At 44.9% G+C, this 20,551-nt stretch overlaps 1 protein-coding gene across 3 annotated transcripts; it reads left to right on the forward strand.

Moving 5' to 3' along the window:
• The first annotated feature begins 173 nt into the window (after nucleotides 1-173).
• On the forward strand, nucleotides 174-19,801 carry JMJD4 (jumonji domain containing 4). Of its 3 annotated transcripts, none has more exons than XM_088063316.1 (7): nucleotides 174-289; nucleotides 1,142-1,590; nucleotides 6,167-6,332; nucleotides 8,640-8,765; nucleotides 10,797-11,064; nucleotides 12,953-13,099; nucleotides 17,148-19,801. In XM_088063316.1, the coding sequence occupies exons 2-7, from the start codon at nucleotides 1,332-1,334 to the stop codon at nucleotides 18,492-18,494; spliced, it is 2,313 nt and encodes a 770-aa protein (XP_087919442.1). In that variant the 5' UTR covers nucleotides 174-289; nucleotides 1,142-1,331; the 3' UTR covers nucleotides 18,495-19,801. The 3 variants fall into 3 exon arrangements, with proteins under 3 accessions (XP_087919442.1, XP_087919445.1, XP_087919450.1); XM_088063319.1 differs by having other exon boundaries at nucleotides 10,833-11,064; XM_088063324.1 differs by lacking the exon at nucleotides 12,953-13,099.
• The last annotated feature ends 750 nt before the right edge of the window (nucleotides 19,802-20,551 follow it).

Raw genomic sequence — 20,551 nt, forward strand, 5'->3', positions numbered from 1 at the left:
TGCGCCCTCCGAGCGCTCTCATTGGCTGAGCCCCGCGCATCCGCGCCTTCCTATTGGCTGACCCCGCGCATCCGCGCCTTCCTATTGGCTGACCCCGCGCATCCGCGCCTTCCTATTGGCTGACCCCGCGTCGCTGCGCGCCGCTTTTCACCTTCCCCTCCTGCCCCACCCACCTGATGAAGAGGTTCCGGCTGCGGCCGCCATTGCCCCGCAGCGCCGCCGCCGCCATTGGCGCCCGGGCCTCGGGCCAGATATTCCCGTTTTTTTGGGAATATCGCGGGGGGAGCGGGTGAGTGCGGATCCCTCGGGATGCTCCCGGTTCGGTTCCTGAGGGGGGAACGGGAGAGCGAGGCGGGAATGGCGTGTGCGACGCCCTGTGGTGTCCGGGTTCTCCCTTCCCTCACAGCCGGGAGCTCCGGGAGAGGGGAATTCCCACCTGGAAATTCCTTAATCCCGATATCCCCATGAGGGAATTCCCTGAATCCCGATATTCCTGTAAGGGAATTCCCCCCTGGATTTCCTTAATCCCGATATTCCTCATAAGGGAATTTCCTCCTGGATTTCCTTAATCCCGGTATTCCCATGGAAATCTCTGTGGGAGAAATTCCCTCCTGGAAATTCCTTAATCCTGATATCCCCATGGAGATTTCGGAGGGTAATTCCCTCCTGGATGTTCCCTATTCCCGATATTCCTGGATTTCCTTCATCCCGATATTCCCTGAGAGCTCTGAGGGGAATTCCCTTGGAAATCTCGGAGGGAGAAATTCCCCTCATGGAAATCCCTTAATCCCGGTTTTCCATTGGAAATCTCTGAGGGGAATTCCCACCTGGATGTTCCCTAATCCAAATATTCCCATGGAAATCTCTGAGGGAGGAATTCCCTCCCTCAGATCCCCAAATCCCATTTTTTCCCCCCCTCCTTCCCAATCCCATTCCCAAATCCCGTTTTTTCCCTCCCTGCTCCCTCTTCCCTTTTGATTTCCTTTCCCATTTTCCTCCTATTTTGACCTTCCCATTGCTCAAATCCATGGAAAACTCAGCGGGAAAGATCCGATCCCATCAATATTCCGGGAATTTCCTCCTTCCCAGCCCTCATTTTTTGGGAATATCCCACTAAAATTTTCTTTCCTTTCTCTTCCAGGACAAAACCAGAGAATCAACCCAAAAATCCATGGAAAATCCAGATTATCCCAATTTCCCCTCATTTTCCTCGTAATTTCCTGCAATTTCCAACCTTCCAAATCCCTTTTTTTTGGGGGGGGGAATAACGGGAATAAAACCCATTCCAAACTTTCTTGCCTCGAGCGGGAATTTTCCATTTCCCATCCCGCATGGACAGAGAGACCTTGGCTTTTTCCACCGCTTTTTTCCAGGATTTTGGGAATTCTCCGGAAGATTTTCCCGGGGATCGGGTGGATTTTATCGACAAATCCGATTCTTTCACGTATTCCCAATTTTTCCGGGATTATCTCCTTCCCAACCGTCCCTGCGTCTTCTCGGCCGAGTTCACCAAGGATTGGAGCAGTCGGAAATTCTGGGTCACGCAGGATGGGAAACCCGACCTGGAGCGGCTCCTGCAGGAATTCCAAGGTAAATCCGGGAATTTTTTCCCAAATCTTAAAGGATGGAATTTATTAGGATTGAATTTTAGGGATAAAAGCAGAAAAAACCCTGAAATACCACGTTTTTTCCCATAATATATTGAATTTTTCCCATTTTTTATTTGAAAATTCCAAGGTGAAATTTATTCCCAAGTTTTATTTCTTATCCCTATTTCCATCAATTAAAAATCTTGGATAATTTAATGATTCCAAATCTTAAACAATGAAATTTTTAGGAATTAATTTTAGGGATAAAAGCACCAAAACCCCAAAATTCCAAGGTTTTTTCTTGGAATAATCCGTGGATTTTTTCCCATTTATTCCCAAATTTTATTTCTTTTTCCTATTTCCATCAATTAAAAATCTTGGATAATTTCATGATTCCATTTATTCCCAAATTTTATTTCTTGTTCCTATTTCCATCAATTAAAAATCTTGGATAATTTCATGATTCCAAATCCCAAAGGATGGAATTTTTAGGAATTCATTTTTGGGATAAAATCCTAAAAAACCCCCAAAATTCCAAGGTTTTTCCCATAATATATGGAATTATTTTCCAATTTTTTCTTGGTCTGGTTTGCAGATTCCAAGGTGAAATTTATTCCCAAATTTTATTTCTTATTTTGATTAAAATCGATTAAAAATCTTGGATAATTTAATGATTCCAAACCCTAAAGGATAAAAGGAAAAACCCAGGAACTTAATTAATTAAAGGATTTAATTAATAGAGAGATGATAAATATAAAATATAATTAATGTTAAAATATTTGTCATTAATTTTAATTTTCTTTCTATGGAGAATAATTATTAATGAATCACTGTTTAATTAAGGAATATTTATTATCATGTTTGATTATTAAACCCTAATTAATGCCTCGCCCCTAATGAGATTTTAAAGGAAAATTCCCTTTAAAGGAAAAAAAATGGAGAAATTCAGGAATTGGGAAAGAAAACCAGGAAATTAATTAATAAAATAATTAAATTATTAAAAATAAAATAAAGAAAAAACACTATGAAAGTTAAGATATTTGTAATTAATTAGAATTTTTAAATAAAATAATTAAAAATTAATGAGAATTAAGAATTCTTTGTGGATTGCAGATTAATTAAAGAATGTTTATGGAATTATTAGGAATGTATTTGAATATTAATTCCTAATTAATGGAATTGAGGAGGAAAATTCCCTTTCAAATTCCTTTCGTGGCAAGGAAAAACACGGAAAATAATTAATAAAACAATAAAATTAATAGGTAATGAGTATAAAAATAGAATGAACATTTAAATATTCCTAATTATTTAGAATTTATTCTATGCTGAATATGAGCCATCGATTAATTCATACGAATGAATTATTAATTAATCACCAATTAATATTTATGAGTTCATTTGAATAATATTATACACAAACATATTTGAATAGTCATGCATATTTATGACGTAATTAAACATTATTTTATTATAATGAACACAATTAAATGCTCATTAATATGCATGACCACCGTTAAATATATTTATGAGCATATTTGAATATTATTCATATTTATGAACTCATTTGCGTATCAGTATTGTTTAAAAATGCATTTTAATTTTTGTTAATGAGGCTATTTGAATATTTTCTCATATTTATCAACATTTGCATATTCATATTTATGACATCATTTTAATATCTCATGTTTAATAGGAAACGTAATTCATACTTATGGCCTCATTTTAGTATTTGCATTAATTAACGCATTTCAATACTTGTTTGTATATGAGGTGATTTGAATATTCATGCATGTTGATGGACTCATTTGCATAATCCCTCCCATCCGGGAGCGCCTCCCCTGGCTGCCCCAAGGCCGGAATTCCGGGAATCATTCCCGGCCCCCTGCGGCTTCCAGAGCGCAATTCCCACGGGATCTGTCCCTGATTCCCACGGAATCTGTCCCTGATTCCCTCGGGATCTGTCCCTGATTGATTCCCTCGGGATCTGTCCCTGATTCCCACGGGATCTGTCCCTGATTCCCACGGGATCTGTCCCTGATTGATTCCCTCGGGATCTGTCCCTGATTCCCACGGGATCTGTCCCTGATTCCCACGGGATCTGTCCCTGATTGATTCCCTCGGGATCTGTCCCTGATTGATTCCCACGGGATCTGTCCCTGATTGATTCCCACGGGATCTGTCCCTGATTGATTCCCTCGGGATCTGTCCCTGATTCCCACGGGATCTGTCCCTGATTCCCTCGGGATCTGTCCCTGATTGATTCCCACGGGATCTGTCCCTGATTCCCACGGGATCTGTCCCTGATTGATTCCCACGGGATCTGTCCCTGATTGATTCCCACGGGATCTGTCCCTGATTGATTCCCACGGGATCTGTCCCTGATTGATTCCCTCGGGATCTGTCCCTGATTGATTCCCTCGGGATCTGTCCCTGATTCCCACGGGATCTGTCCCTGATTGATTCCCTCGGGATCTGTCCCTGATTGATTCCCTCGGGATCTGTCCCTGATTGATTCCCTCGGGATCTGTCCCTGATTGATTCCCTCGGGATCTGTCCCTGATTCCCTCGGGATCTGTCCCTGATTGATTCCCACGGGATCTGTCCCTGATTCCCTCGGGATCTGTCCCTGATTGATTCCCACGGGATCTGTCCCTGATTCCCACGGGATCTGTCCCTGATTGATTCCCTCGGGATCTGTCCCTGATTCCCACGGGATCTGTCCCTGATTCCCACGGGATCTGTCCCTGATTGATTCCCACGGGATCTGTCCCTGATTGATTCCCTCGGGATCTGTCCCTGATTGATTCCCTCGGGATCTGTCCCTGATTGATTCCCTCGGGATCTGTCCCTGATTCCCACGGGATCTGTCCCTGATTCCCTCGGGATCTGTCCCTGATTGATTCCCTCGGGATCTGTCCCTGATTGATTCCCTCGGGATCTGTCCCTGATTGATTCCCTCGGGATCTGTCCCTGATTGATTCCCTCGGGATCTGTCCCTGATTGATTCCCTCGGGATCTGTCCCTGATTGATTCCCTCGGGATCTGTCCCTGATTGATTCCCTCGGGATCTGTCCCTGATTGATTCCCTCGGGATCTGTCCCTGATTGATTCCCTCGGGATCTGTCCCTGATTCCCACGGGATCTGTCCCTGATTGATTCCCTCGGGATCTGTCCCTGATTCCCACGGGATCTGTCCCTGATTGATTCCCACGGGATCTGTCCCTGATTCCCACGGGATCTGTCCCTGATTGATTCCCTCGGGATCTGTCCCTGATTCCCACGGGATCTGTCCCTGATTGATTCCCTCGGGATCTGTCCCTGATTGATTCCCTCGGGATCTGTCCCTGATTGATTCCCACGGGATCTGTCCCTGATTCCCACGGGATCTGTCCCTGATTGATTCCCTCGGGATCTGTCCCTGATTCCCTCGGGATCTGTCCCTGATTGATTCCCACGGGATCTGTCCCTGATTCCCACGGGATCTGTCCCTGATTGATTCCCTCGGGATCTGTCCCTGATTGATTCCCACGGGATCTGTCCCTGATTGATTCCCACGGGATCTGTCCCTGATTGATTCCCTCGGGATCTGTCCCTGATTGATTCCCACGGGATCTGTCCCTGATTCCCTCGGGATCTGTCCCTGATTGATTCCCTCGGGATCTGTCCCTGATTCCCACGGGATCTGTCCCTGATTGATTCCCTCGGGATCTGTCCCTGATTGATTCCCTCGGGATCTGTCCCTGATTGATTCCCTTGGGATCTGTCCCTGATTCCCTCGGGATCTGTCCCTGATTGATTCCCTCGGGATCTGTCCCTGATTCCCACGGGATCTGTCCCTGATTGATTCCCACGGGATCTGTCCCTGATTGATTCCCTTGGGATCTGTCCCTGATTCCCTCGGGATCTGTCCCTGATTGATTCCCTCGGGATCTGTCCCTGATTCCCACGGGATCTGTCCCTGATTCCCACGGGATCTGTCCCTGATTCCCTCGGGATCTGTCCCTGATTCCCTCGGGATCTGTCCCTGATTCCCTCGGGATCTGTCCCTGATTGATTCCCTCGGGATCTGTCCCTGATTGATTCCCTCGGGATCTGTCCCTGATTGATTCCCTCGGGATCTGTCCCTGATTGATTCCCACGGGATCTGTCCCTGATTGATTCCCACGGGATCTGTCCCTGATTGATTCCCTCGGGATCTGTCCCTGATTGATTCCCACGGGATCTGTCCCTGATTGATTCCCTCGGGATCTGTCCCTGATTCCCACGGGATCTGTCCCTGATTGATTCCCACGGGATCTGTCCCTGATTCCCTCGGGATCTGTCCCTGATTGATTCCCACGGGATCTGTCCCTGATTCCCACGGGATCTGTCCCTGATTGATTCCCTCGGGATCTGTCCCTGATTCCCTCGGGATCTGTCCCTGATTGATTCCCTCGGGATCTGTCCCTGATTGATTCCCTCGGGATCTGTCCCTGATTGATTCCCACGGGATCTGTCCCTGATTGATTTCCTCTGGATCTCTCCCTGACTGATTCCCTTGGGATCTCTCCCTGATTCCCGCTGATCTCTCCCTGCAGGAGCAGCCCCGGTGCCGGTGGCCAACTGTGACCTTCGGGAATACAATTCCCACCCCAAGGAGCTGCTGCCCTTCCCGGAATTTGTGGAATATTGGCGGGAATTCATCAGCAACGGGCACCGCTCCTCGCGCGGCTGCCTCTACCTCAAGGACTGGCACCTGAGCAGGTCCTTCCTGAAATTCCCACCGGGAATGTTCCCCTGGACAGGGATCCCGGGAATCCTCAGGGCTCCTTCCCCAAATTCCCACCGGGAATGTTCCCCTGGACAGGGATCCCGGGAATCCTCAGGGCTCCTTCCCCAAATTCCCACCAGGAATGTTCCTCTGGACAGGGATCCCGGGAATTCTCAGGGCTCCTTTCCCAAATTCCCACCGGGAATGTTCCCCTGGACAGGGATCCCGGGAATTCTCAGGGCTCCTTCCCCAAATTCCCACCGGGAATGTTCCCCTGGACAGGGATCCTGGGAATTCTCAGGTCTCCTTCCCAAAATTCCACACTGGGAGAAAGGAAAGGATCCAAGGAATTCTCAGGACTTTTTCCCAAATTTCTGCCCCGGGAATGTTCTCCTGGAGAAGGATCCAGGGAATCCTCAGGGCCCTTCCGGGGCCGGAAGGAGCTCCAGGAGAGCCCGGGAAGGATTTGGGATCAGGCAGGGAATGGCAGGAGTCAGGGAATGGCTTCCGCTTCCTTCCCGTGGGATTTTGGGAAGGAATTCCTGGCAATTCCACGGGGTTGGAACTTTGAAGATCCCAAAAATTCCATAATTCCAGGATTTCCAATTGCTCCAATTGAAGGCAAAGCAAGGGAGAGGAGAAAAAAAATTCCAACATTCCCTGAGGATTCCAAAAATCCCAGCATTCCCTGAGGGATCTCTGAGGGATTCCCGAGCTCCCAATTCCCAAAATTCCCGATTTTCCAGGCTGCTGGCATTCCCAGTTTTTATTCCAAGCTCCAATTCCATTTGGGAAGGAATTCCTGGCTGGGAGGGGCAGGGCTGGAATTCCCTGGAATTCCCTGAATCCCTGGAAGTGGCCACGGTTGGGATGGTGGGAATGGCCCTGGGATGGGACGGGATGGGATGGGATGGGATGGGATGGGATGGGATGGGATGATCCCAAAATCCCAAACTGGGGAAATTGGGATCGGGATTGGGACTGGGATTGGGATTGGAACTGCAATCAGGATTGGGATTGGGATTGGGATTTAAATTGGAACTGGGATTGGAGCTGGGATTGGGATCAGAGTTGGGATTGGGATTGGAAGAGGGATTGGGATTGGAGCTGGGATTGGGATTGAGATTCAGATTGGGGTTGGAATTGAAATTGGAACTGGGATTGGGATCGGGATTGGAACTGGGATTGGGATCGGGATTGGAACTGGGATTGGGATCGGGATTGGAACTGGGATTGGGATCGGGATTGGAACTGGGATCAGGATTGGGTTTGGAACTGGGATTGGGATCGGGATTGGAATTGGAAATGGGATCGGGATCAGAGTTGGGATTGGGATTGGAAGAGGGATTGGGATTGGAATTGGGACAGGGATTGGAGCTGGGATTGGGATTGAGATTCGGATTGGGGTTGGAATTGAAATTGGAACTGGAATTGGGATCGGGATTGGAACTGAAATTGGGATCGGGATTGGAACTGGGATTGGGATCGGGATTGGGATTCAGATTGGGATTGGGATCAGGATTGGGACTGGAACTGGAATTGTAACTGGGATCAGGATTGGGATTGGGAGTGGAAATGGAATTGGGGTCGAGATTGGGATCAGGATTGGGATTGGAATTGGGATCAGGACTGGAACTGGGATTGGGATTGGAATTTGGATTGAAATAGGGATTGGAATTGGAATAGGAATTGGGATTGGGATTGGGGTTGGAACTGGGATTGGGATTTGAATTGGGATTGAAATGGCATTGGGATTGAGATTCAGATTGGAATTGGAACTGGGATTCAACTGAGATTGGGATCGGAATTGGAACTGGGATTGGGATCAGAGTTGGGATTTGGATCAGGACTGGGACTGGGATTGGAACTGGGATCAGGATTGGGACTGGGATTGGTACTGGAACTGGGATTGGAATTGGGATTGGGATTGGGACCAGGATTGGAATTAGGATTGGGATTGGGATTATTCCATGGCTCTGTTGGATCTGGGATCCTTGATTATCCATCAGCTTTTCCAGGAAATTCCCACTCCTCCCGATTCCCTTCTCCCGCCTCTGCTTTTCCTCCTCCAGCTGCCAAAGAACCTTGGGAAGGAATTTTCCCCGTGGGAATGGGGAGGAGCCAGAATTCCCAAAAAATCCACCACTCCCCCTAAATCCTTGGAATTAACCAAACCAGCTCGGAACAACCCCGGGATAGAAAAAAAACCGGGATGAGCTCCAGAACCTCCCCCAAATTCCACCCTAAAGGATCCTCGGGAATTTGGGATCCCGCTTTTCCGAGCTCCTTGTGTTTTCCAGAGCTTTCCCGGAGCGGGAATTTTACAGCATTCCCGTGTATTTTATCTCGGATTGGCTGAATGAATATTGGGATGCCGTGGGCGCCGACGATTTCCGCTTCGTCTACATGGGACCCAAGGGATCCTGGTAAGGCTCCGATCCCGGAAAATTCCCACTTTTCCAGCCGGATATCCCAAAAAATTCCCGTTATCCCGCTGGAAAAGCGGGGAGGGAAAAGGGGAAAATCCCAAATTCTCCTCAAAAAAACGATCCCGGGAATTGAGAAATTCCCTCGGGATCGGCCGCTCGGAACGCGCGGGGAGAATTCCGGAGTTTTCCAGGTGAAAATTCCAGCCTGGAGTTGGTTCTGGAATTGGGATTTGGGGGGGTTTTGATGGGAATTCTCGGCCCTCAAGGAATTTTTTGGGATAAGTGAGAAAGGATAGAAAATGTTCCGTTATCCAGCCGGAATTCCGGGAGGAATTTTGGGATCGGGATGGATCCAATGGCTTTTTAAGGACTCGATAATCCAATCAAAAGAATCCAAACTCCACAATCCAACGGAAATTCCATGAGGAATTTTGGGATCAGTATCCCTATAATGGCTTTAATGGCCCAAAATCCATAATCCAATGGAAATTTCTCATGGAATTTTGGGATCGGGCTGGATCCAGTGGCCTTTCAAGAGCCCAAACTCCGTAATCCAATGGAAATTCCACGAGGAATTTCGGGATTGGGATGGATCCAGTGGCTTTAACAGCCCCAAACTCCACATTCCAACCGAAATTCCATCAGGAATTTTGGGATCAGGGTCCCCATAGGGACCAAACTCCAGAATCCAACGGAAATTCCTCGTGGAATTTCGGGATCAGCCCCTCGGTTTCTCAACCGCTCGAATCCCTGGTGGAATTTTTTGGGATCGATTCCCGCCCGTCCCCGATTTTTTCCAGGAAAAGCGGCTTTTGAATGACTCAAACTCCCTAATCCAACCAAAATTCCCTGAAAAATTTTGGGATTGGGATAGATCCAGTGGCTTTAACAGCCCAAACTCCACAATCCAATGGATTTTCCATGAGGAATTTTGGGATTGGTTTGGATCCAATGGCTTTTTAATAGCCTGAACTCCATAATCCAATGGAAATTCCATGAGGAATTTTGGGATCAGAATCCCTATAAGGGCTTTAACAGCCCAAACTCCATAATCCAATGGATTTTCCATGAAGAATTTTGGGATCGGGATGGATCCAGTGGCTTTAACAGCCCCAAACTCCACATTCCAACCGAAATTCCATCAGGAATTTTGGGATCAGGGTCCCCATAGGGACCAAACTCCAGAATCCAACGGAAATTCCTCGTGGAATTTCGGGATCAGCCCCTCGGTTTCTCAACCGCTCGAATCCCTGGTGGAATTTTTTGGGATCGATTCCCACCCGTCCCTGATTTTTTCCAGGAAAAGCGGCTTTTGAATGACTCAAACTCCCTAATCCAATGGAAATTCCCTGAAAAATTTTGGGATTGGGATAGATCCAGTGGCTTTAACAGCCCAAACTCCACAATCCAATGGATTTTCCATGAGGAATTTTGGGATTGGTTTGGATCCAATGGCTTTTTAATAGCCTGAACTCCATAATCCAATGGAAATTCCATGAGGAATTTTGGGATCAGTATCCTTAAAGGGACCTTTTAACAGCCCAAGCTCCATAATCCAATGGATTTTCCATGAAGAATTTTGGGATCGGGATGGATCCAGTGGCTTTAACAGCCCCAAACTCCACATTCCAACCGAAATTCCATCAGGAATTTTGGGATCAGGGTCCCCATAGGGACCAAACTCCAGAATCCAACGGAAATTCCTCGTGGAATTTCGGGATCAGCCCCTCGGTTTCTCAACCGCTCGAATCCCCGGCAGAATTTTTCAGGATCGATTCCCGCCCATCCTTGATTTTTTCCAGGAAAAGCGGCTTTTGAATGACTCAAACTCCATAATCCAATGGAAATTCCATCAGGAATTTTGGGATTGGGATGGATCCAGTGGCTTTAACAGCCCCAAACTCCACAATCCAACGGAAATTCCTCGTGGAATTTCGGGATCAGCCCCTCGGTTTCTCTTCCTCTTGAATTCCTGGCGGAATTTTTCGGGATCGCTTCCCTCTCCGTTCCATTCCCGATTTTTCCCAGGACTCCGTTCCACGCCGACGTTTTCCGCTCCTACAGCTGGTCGGCCAACGTGTGCGGCCGGAAGCGCTGGCTGCTGTATCCGCCGGGAGAGGAGCGATTCCTCACGGATATCCGCGGGAATCTCCCCTTCGACCTGACGGCTCCGGAATTCCGGGATCCGCGGATTTATCCGCGCTCCGGCCGCGCCCGAGCCCCTCTGGAGATCATCCAGGAAGCCGGAGAGATCGTCTTCGTTCCCAGCGGGTGGCACCACCAGGTGCACAACCTGGTGAGGGAATTCCCGCCGGGAATCGCTCCGGGAATTCGGGGATGGGAATTCCGGCTTTTTGGCGGATCCGCGGGGAAAAGGTGGAGCGTGGGCTTTTGGGATGGTTTTTTTCCCCCCGGAGATTTTCCGTGTTTGGAAGGGGTTTGGATGAGGATTGGAGAGCTCTGGGATGATCCTTAAGGTGCTTTTCCAGCCAAATAATTCCAGGAATTCTGTGATATTCCAGGAATTCCGTGGTTTTCCAGGAATTCCGTGGTTTTCCAGGAATTGGGAGGAAAAAGAAGAGAAAACGTTGGAAATCCTTCCCAGGAAGGAGAAATTCCAGCTTGGAGCACCCTGGAATGTTGGGAATGGGATGATCCTTAAGGTCTTTTCCCAACTAAATAATTCCAGGAATTCCGTGGTATTCCAGGAATTCCATGGTTTTCCAGGAATTGGAGTGAGTGGGAGGAAAAAGGAGAGGAAATGTTGGAAATCCTTCCCAGGAAGGAGAAATTCCAGCTTGGAGCACCCTGGAATGTTGGGAATGGGATGATCCTTAAGGTGTTTTCCCAACTAAATAATTCCAGGAATTCCGTGGTATTCCAGGAATGGGGAGGAAAAAGGAGAGGAAAGGTCGGAAATCCTTCCCAGGAAGGAGAAATTCCAGCTTGGAGCAGCGGGAATTGTCCCTGCCCACGGATCCTTTCCATCCCAAATCTTTCTGGGATCATCCCATGGAATTCTGGGATGTTCAAAGCACCAAAATCTCCTCGGGCCCCTGGAATTCCGGAGCGAATTCCATGGAAAAAGCCGCCTGCTTCCCGTATTCCCGCTTTTTTCGGTGGGAAATTCCTCGGGAATGGGATCCTGGATGAACCAGAGCCGGGGGGAGCTGAGAATCCCGGGAATTGGGATGGGATCGGGGCCAATTCCAAGATTCCATGGAATTCCATGGAAAGGAGCGGCGCTGCTCCCCCCCCCCTTCTCCCAGCCCTCGGATTTTTTGGGAATTTGGGATCGTTTGGAATTTGGGATCTTTTCCAAAGACTTGGAAAAAGGAATTTCCCAGGATTTCAATGCCGGGGAATCCTTTCCCTTCTCAAGAATTGGAATTTCGGAGGAGAAAATTCCTTTTTATTATCCCTAATAAATTAATTAATGATTAATCATTAATTATCCATGGGTTTTCCCTCATTTTTTTTGGGAATCAGAGAATCAGGGAGTCAGAGAATTTGGGAATCAGGGTTCCTAAAGAAGGAATTTCCCAGGATTTCGATTCCTTTCCCTTCTCAAGATCAGAAATTTTGGAGCGACAATTCCATCTCATCCCCCCTAATAAATCAATTAGTGATTAATCATTAATTATCCATGGGTTTTTCCAAGTTTTTTGGGGAATTAGAGGCATTTTGAGGTTTCTAAAGAAGGAATTTCCCAGGATTTCGATTCCTTTCCCTTCTCAAGATCAGAAATTTCAGAGCAGTAAATTCCATCTCATCGCCCCTAATTAATTAATTGGCGACTAATCATTAATTATCTGTGGATTATCCCTGATTTTTTTGGGAATCAGGGACATTTTGGGGTTCCTAAAGAAGGAATTTCCCAGAATTTCGATTCCTTTCCCTTCTCAAGATCAGAAATTTTGGAGCGACAATTCCATCTCATCACCACTAATGAATTAATTAGTGATAAGTCATTAATTATCTGTGGGTTTTTCCTAATTTTTTTGGGAATCAGAGGATCAGGGAGTCAGGGAATTCGGGAATCAGCGTTTCTGAAGACGGAATTTCCCAGGATTTTGATTCCTTTCTCTTCTCAGGAACAGGAATTTTGGAGCGACAATTCCATCTCATCGCCCCCAATTAATTAATTAGCGATTAATGATTAATTACCCCACGTTTCCCGGCAGGAGGACACCATCTCCATCAACCACAACTGGCTGAACGGCTGCAGCGTGGGCCGCATGTGGCGCTTCCTGCGGGAGGAGCTGGCGGCCGTGAGCCGGGAGCTGAGCCGCTGGCACGGCCCCGACGGCCACGACCGCCTCCAGTGCCAGGTCCGGAATTATCCCGGAATTCCCGGAATTCCGGGAATTTTCCCGGCCGGAATTTTCCCTCTCGGGTTTTGGAAGGAAGGAGGAGTGGAGTTTTAAGTTCTTGTTTTGGTTTATTTTGGGTTTTGGTTTTGTTATTGTTTTGTTTTGGCGGGGAACGTTCCCGATAAAAATTTTGGGAGTTGGTTGGAAAAGTGGGAAATTTTGGGATGGGGAAAAGTGGGAATGTTCAGCTGGAGAAGGGAAAATTCCAGGGAGAAACCACAGAGATCCTTCCGGAGATTAAAAAAAGCTTTTTGCCACAAAATCCCAGAATTCTGGCCCAAAATCCCAGAATTCCCACCCAAAATCCCAGAATTCCCACCCAAAATCCCAAAATTCCAACCCAAAATCCCAGAATTCCCACCCAAAAGAATTCCCACCCAAAATCCCAGAATTCCCACCCAAAATCCCGGAATTCCCACCCAAAATCCCGGAATTCCCACCCAAAGTCGGAATCCCGACCCAAAATCCGGGAATTCCCACCCAAAAGAATTCTGACCCAAAATCCCGGAGTTCTGACCCAAAATCCCTGAATTCCAACCCAAAATCCCTGAATTCCCACCCAAAATCCCGGACTTCTGACCTAAATCCCAGAATTCCCTCCCAAAATCCCAGAATTCCCACCCAAAGTCGGAATCCTGACCCAAAATCCCGGAATTCCCACCCAAAATCCCGGAGTTCCCACCCAAAATCCCGGAATTCCCACCCAAAATCCCGGAATTCCCACCCAAAATCCCGGAATTCCCACCCAAAATCCTGGAATTCCCACCCAAAATCCAGGAGTTCTGACCCAAAATCCCAGAATTCCCACCCAAAATCCGGGAATTCCCACCCAAAATCCCAGAATTCCCACCCAAAATCCCGGAATTCCCACCCAAAATCCCGGAATTCCCACCCAAAATCCCGGAATTCCCACCCAAAATCCGGGAATTCCCACCCAAAATCTGGGAATTCCCACCCAAAATCCCGGAATTCCCACCCAAAATCCGGGAATTCCCACCCAAAATCTGGGAATTCCCACCCAAAATCCCGGAATCCCGACCCAAAATCCGGGAATTCCCACCCAAAATCTGGGAATTCCCACCCAAAATCCCGGAATTCCCACCCAAAATCTGGGAATTCCCACCCAAAATCTGGGAATTCCCACCCAAAATCCCGGAATTCCCACCCAAAGTCGGAATCCCGACCCAAAATCCGGGAATTCCCACCCAAAAGAATTCTGACCCAAAAACCCAGAGTTCTGACCCAAAATCCTAGAATTCCCACCCAAAATCTGGGAATTCCCACCCAAAATCCCAGAATTCCCTCCCAAAAACCCAAAATTCCCTCCCAAAATCCCGGAATTCCCACCCAAAATCCCAGAATTCCCTCCCAAAAGAATTCCCACCCAAAATCTGGGAATTCCCACCCAAAATCCCGGAATTCCCACCCAAAATCCCGGAATTCCCACCCAAAATCCCGGAATTCCCACCCAAAATCCTGGAATTCCCACCCAAAATCCCGGAATTCCCACCCAAAATCTGGGAATTCCCACCCAAAATTCGGGAATTCCCACCCAAAATCCCAGAATTCCCACCCAAAATCCCGGAATTCCCACCCAAAACCTCCCAGAATTCCCACCCAAAATCCCAGAATTCCCACCCATAATCTGGGGATTCCAACCCAAAATCCTGGAATTCTGACCCAAAATCCCGGAGTTCTGACCTAAATCCCAGAATTCCCTCCCAAAATCCCAAAATTCCCTCCCAAAATCCCAGAATTCCCACCCAAAAGAATTCCGACCCAAAATCCCGGAGTTCCCACCCAAAATCCCGGAATCCCGACCCAAAATCCCGGAATTCCCACCCAAAATCCCGGAATTCCCACCCAAAATCCCGGAATTCCCACCCAAAGTCGGAATCCCGACCCAAAATCCGGGAATTCCCACCCAAAAGAATTCTGACCCAAAATCCCAGAGTTCTGACCCAAAATCCCAGAATTCCCACCCAAAATCCCTGAATTCCCACCCAAAATCCCGGAATTCCCTCCCAAAATCCCAAAATTCCCTCCCAAACTCGCGGAATACCCACCCAAAATCCCAGAATTCCCTCCCAAAAGAATACCCACCCAAAATCCCGGAATTCCCACCCAAAATCCGGGAATTCCCACCCAAAATCCGGGAATTCCCACCCAAAATCCCGGAATTCCCACCCAAAATCCCGGAATTCCCACCCAAAATCCGGGAATTCCCACCCAAAATCTGGGAATTCCCACCCAAAATCCCAGAATTCCCACCCATAATCTGGGAATTCCAACCCATAATCTGGGGATTCCCACCCAAAATCTGGGAATTCCCACCCAAAATCTGGGAATTCCCACCCAAAATCTGGGAATTCCCACCCAAAATCCCGGAATTCCCACCCAAAATCCCGGAATTCCCACCCAAAATCTGGGAATTCCCACCCAAAATCCCGGAATTCCCACCCAAAATCCCGGAATTCCCACCCAAAATCCCGGAATTCCCACCCAAAATCCCGGGATTCCCACCCAAAATCCCAGAATTCCCTCCCAAAAGAATTCCCACCCAAAATCCCGGAATTCCCACCCAAAATCCGGGAATTCCCACCCAAAATCCCGGAATTCCCACCCAAAATCCCGGAATTCCCACCCAAAATCCCGGAATTCCCACCGAATTCCGGAAAAGCTGCAGAGGGATTTGGGCTGAAGCCTGGAATGACCGGGAATGGCTTCCCATGGAATTCCCGTGGGATCTTGGGAAGGAATTCCCATTTATATTATTAATTATTTATATATCTATTTCTGTTATTTTATAATATATTAATTGTATATAATTGCTGTATTATTAATGTAGCATTAATATGGCATTAATATTATTACTAATAATTATTGACAATTAAGAAAAAATATCAATTGATTATTCTTATTTATTATTAATTGTTGATGATAATTAATTGATATGTGATTATATACATTTATTTCTATTAATTTACAGAAATTATAAATATTATTAGCAATAATAACTAATTATATTAATAATAGTAATAATTATTAGTAATAATGGCTAATAAATATTGATGTGTGTTTTATATACATTTATTTCTATTAATTTGCAGAAATGATAAATATTAATAATAATAGATAACTGATACTAATAATAAATATTGTTAATAATTTTTAATTATCATGAATAAAATATATTATTTATATCCATTTGTTTATATTAATTCACAAAAATTGTGATGATTATTATATAATTATTGTCATTATCATTATTGTCATTATCAGTATTATTATCACTATTATTACTGTTATTATTAAATTGATATTAATAGTAATAATATAACATAACAACATAACATAACATAATATAATATAATATAATATAATATAATATAATATAATATAATATAATATAATATAATATAATATAATATAATATAATATATAATATAATATAATATAATATAATATAATATAATATAATATAATATAATATAATATATCGATATAGTAATAATAATATTAGTGTAATAACATCAATATTATAATGTTAATATATTAATAATAATATTAATGATAGTATAATACTATCTCAATAATAATAATAGTAATAAGAGTAATATAATATTATAATAGTAATAAGAGTAATAAGACTAATAGTATTAATGCTATTAATGTTATTAATATTAATAATATTAATGATACTGATATTTATATTGATTATATGATTATGATTATGATTATTAATAATAAGAACAATAACAACAATAACAATAATAAAAATAATAAAAATTATGATAATGATTATAATGATTATAATGATAATAATGATAATGATTATAATGATAATAATGATAATAATGATAATAATAATAATGATAATAATAATAATAATAATAATAATAATAATAATAATAATAATAATAATTTAATTAAACCCAATTCTCCCCCATTCCAGCCAGGATTTTTTCCCCTCTCTCATTCCCGATCCCTTTTCCCTCTTTTCCAGCTCCTGCTGAAATCCTGCACCGGCATCGACTTCCCGGAATTCTACAACTTCCTGCGGCTGCTGGCCGAGAGCCGCCTGGCGCTGCTGGAAAACCGGGAATTCTCATCCCGGGAAAATTCCCCCGGATCCGGCACCGGCCTGGGAACGCCGCAGAATTCCCAAAGTTCTGGTCCTGGTGTGGAAATTCCACAGAATTCCCAAAGTTCTGTTCCCAGCTTGGGAATTCCCCAGAATTCCCGCAGATCCGTTCCCACCTTGGGAATTCCCAGCCTGAATTCCCACGGATCCATTCCCGCGTTGGAAACTCCCCAGAATTCCCAAAATTCTGTTCCCAGCCTGGAAACTCCCCAGAATTCCCAAAGTTCTGTTCCCAGCCTGAATTCCCAAAATTCTGTTCCCACTCTGGAAACTCCCCAGAATTCCCAAAATTCTGTTCCCAGCTTGGAAACTCCCCAGAATTCCCAAAATTCTGTTCCCAGCCTGGAAACTCCCCAGAATTCCCAAAATTCTGTTCCCACTCTGGAAACTTCCCAGAATTCCCGCGGATCCGTTCCCACCTTGGGAATTCCCAGCCTGAATTCCCACGGATCCATTCCCGCGTTGGAAACTCCCCAGAATTCCCAAAATTCTGTTCCCAGCCTGGAAACTTCCCAGAATTCCCAAAATTCTGTTCCCAGCTTGGAAACTCCCCAGAATTCCCAAAATTCTGTTCCCAGCTTGGGAATTCCCCAGAATTCCCAAAATTCTGTTCCCAGCTTGGGAATTCCCCAGAATTCCCAAAGTTCTGTTCCCAGCCTGAATTCCCAAAATTCTGTTCCCAGCTTGGAAACTCCCCAGAATTCCCAAAATTCTGTTCCCAGCCTGGAAACTCCCCAGAATTCCCAAAATTCTGTTCCCAGCTTGGAAACTCCACAGAATTCCCAAAGTTCTGTTCCCAGCCTGAATTCCCAAAATTCTGTTCCCACTCTGGAAACTCCCCAGAATTCCCAAAATTTTCTTCCCAGCTTGGAAACTCCCCAGAATTCCCAAAGTTCCGTTCCCAGCCTGAATTCCCAAGGATCCCTTCCCACTTTGGGAGTTCCCCAGAATTCCCGCGGATCCGTCGCCGCCTTGGGAATTCCGCACGCCGTGTTCGACCTGCAGCGCCTGGCCGCGGTGCTGCGCTCGTTAAGCGCTAACGAGGAATTCCAGCGGCTCCCATCCCCCTCCCCGCCCCCTCTGGAGCTGCTCCAGAGGCTGGAAAAGGCCTTGGACACCGCCCAGCTGGGAATTCCCCGTTCCCAAGATTCCCGGGATTCCCGGGATTCCCGATTCCCGGAGGAATTCGGGAAAAGCCGTCCCAGCTGAAGGAAAATTCCTGGGATTTTTTACGGATTCTGAAAAAAAAAATTCCCTCGTCTGGTGTTGGAATGACGGGAATTCCGCGACTTTTCTGGGAGCAGCTCAGGAATTCCCCGGAATTCCACGGAATTTGTGGAATTCCACGGAATTTGTGGAATTCCACGGAATTCCTGTTGAAGCCGGAGCTGGAAGCGGCAATGGACACGGGAATTCCCGATTTTCCCGCCTTGATTCCAAAGGATTTGGAGCTTTAATCCAACGGAAATTCGGGAATGAGGGAGAAATTCCCGGAGTTCGGAGGAATTTGGGGAAACCCGTCCAAGCTGAAGGAAAATCCCGGAATTTTTATGGATTCTGAGCCTCGCTCAGGGAAAAAATTCCCTGTGGATCAAACCTGGAAGAGGAAAAACGGGAATTCCTGAGCTCTCCCAGCTCCAGCTTTTCCAGCTTTTTTTTTTTTTTTTTTTTTTGGGAATTCCTGCTGAATTCCTTGGAATTCTCTGGAAGCCGGAGCGGGATTTGGCTCTCCCAAAGGAAAATTCCATGAAATTGAGAAATTTTTTTCCATGAGAATTCCATTCGGGATCGATTCCCTGAAAACCTCGGAGCCGAATCTGCCTGGAATCATCCCGAGAAAAAAAACCGGGAAAGTTGGGAATTGCCACCCGGAATTCCGTCGGATTTTTCCCAAGGGAGCGTCCCCTTCCTGCTTTTCCTTGGAAAAATCAAAAAAGCTGGAAGCACAAAAGGCCGGAGCTAAAAAAACTTGGAATTTTGGGAAGTTTCAGGAAGCAGAAATGGGAATCCGCCTCGTTTTCCAGAGAATTCCTTGGAATTTTTATCCAGTTTTCCAGTGGGGAATTTGAGGTTTTTTATTCCCAAGAAATCTCGAGGTGTTTAATGGAGAAAATTCCCGGATTCCTGGAAAGAATTCCGAAGGAAAATTGGGAATAAGGAGCACGCGGAGCCTGGAATTTCTTCGGAATTCCCAGTTTTATTTAAATCAAAATTCCTGGTGAAATTCCCGTGGGATTCTGGGGTTTGTTTCGGTGATTCCGGGTTTTTTGTGGAAGTTGGGAAAGTGGGAGGGAAAATTGGGGTTTGTTTTTCCTGGAGAAGGGAAAAATTCCTGGGAAAAATGAAAATATTCTGGGAAAAATGAAAAAATTCTGGGAAAAATGAAAATATTCTGGGAAAAATGAAAAAAATCTTGGGAAAAATGACAAAAATTCTTGGAAAAATTAAAAATTCCTGGGGAAAATGACAAAAAATCAGGAAAAATTAAAAAGTCCTGGAAAAATGGCAAAAATTCAGGAAAAATTAAAAATTTCTGGGAAAAATGGCAAAAATTCAGGAAAAATTAAAAATTCCTGGGAAAAATGGCAAAAATTCAGGAAAAATTAAAAAATTCCTGGGAAAAAATGACAAAAATTCAGGAAAAATTAAAAATTCCTGGGAAAAATGAAAAAATTCTGGGAAAATGACAGAAATCCTTGGAAAAATAAAAAATTCCTGGGAAAAATTAAAAAAGATCTTTGGAAAAATGGCAAAAATTCTTGGAAAAATTAAAAATTCCTGGGAAAAATGAAAAAGTTCAGGAAAAATTAAAAAGTCCTGGAAAAAAGGCAAAAATTCAGGAAAAATTAAAAAGTCCTGGAAAAATGACAAAAATTCTTGGAAAAATTAAAAATTCCTGGAAAAATGAAAAAATTCTGGGAAAAATGAAAAAAAATCTTTGGTAAAATGACAAAAATTCTTGGAAAAATTAAAAATTCCTGGGAAAAATGAAAAAATTCTGGGAAAATTAGAGAAATCCTTGGAAAAATAAAAAATTCCTGGGAAAAATTAAAAAAGATCTTTGGAAAAATGGCAAAAATTCTTGGAAAAATTAAAAATTCCTGGGAAAAATGACAAAAATTCAGGAAAAATTAAAAATTCCTGGGAAAAATTACAAAAATTCAGGAAAAATTAAAAAGTCCTGGGAAAAATGGCAAAAATTCAGGAAAAATTAAAAATTCCTGGGAAAATGAAAAAATTCTGGGAAAAATGAAAAAAAAATTTGG

Source organism: Pseudopodoces humilis, chromosome 1, assembly GCF_049639895.1.
Source record: "Pseudopodoces humilis isolate 2021_Gansu_Grassland_sample_001 chromosome 1, ASM4963989v1, whole genome shotgun sequence".
NCBI classification, from domain to species: Eukaryota; Metazoa; Chordata; class Aves; order Passeriformes; family Paridae; genus Pseudopodoces; species Pseudopodoces humilis.

Bases quoted from the DNA above. Each gene is read 5' to 3' on its own strand.
- JMJD4 (XM_088063316.1), top strand. From the start codon at position 1,332: ATGGACAGAGAGACCTTGGCTTTTTCCACCGCTTTTTTCCAGGATTTT. The intron at 6,333-8,639 runs GTCCTTCCTGAA...TGTGTTTTCCAG, and splicing joins AAGGACTGGCACCTGAGCAG to AGCTTTCCCGGAGCGGGAAT. The intron at 13,100-17,147 runs GTCCGGAATTAT...CCTCTTTTCCAG, and splicing joins ACGACCGCCTCCAGTGCCAG to CTCCTGCTGAAATCCTGCAC.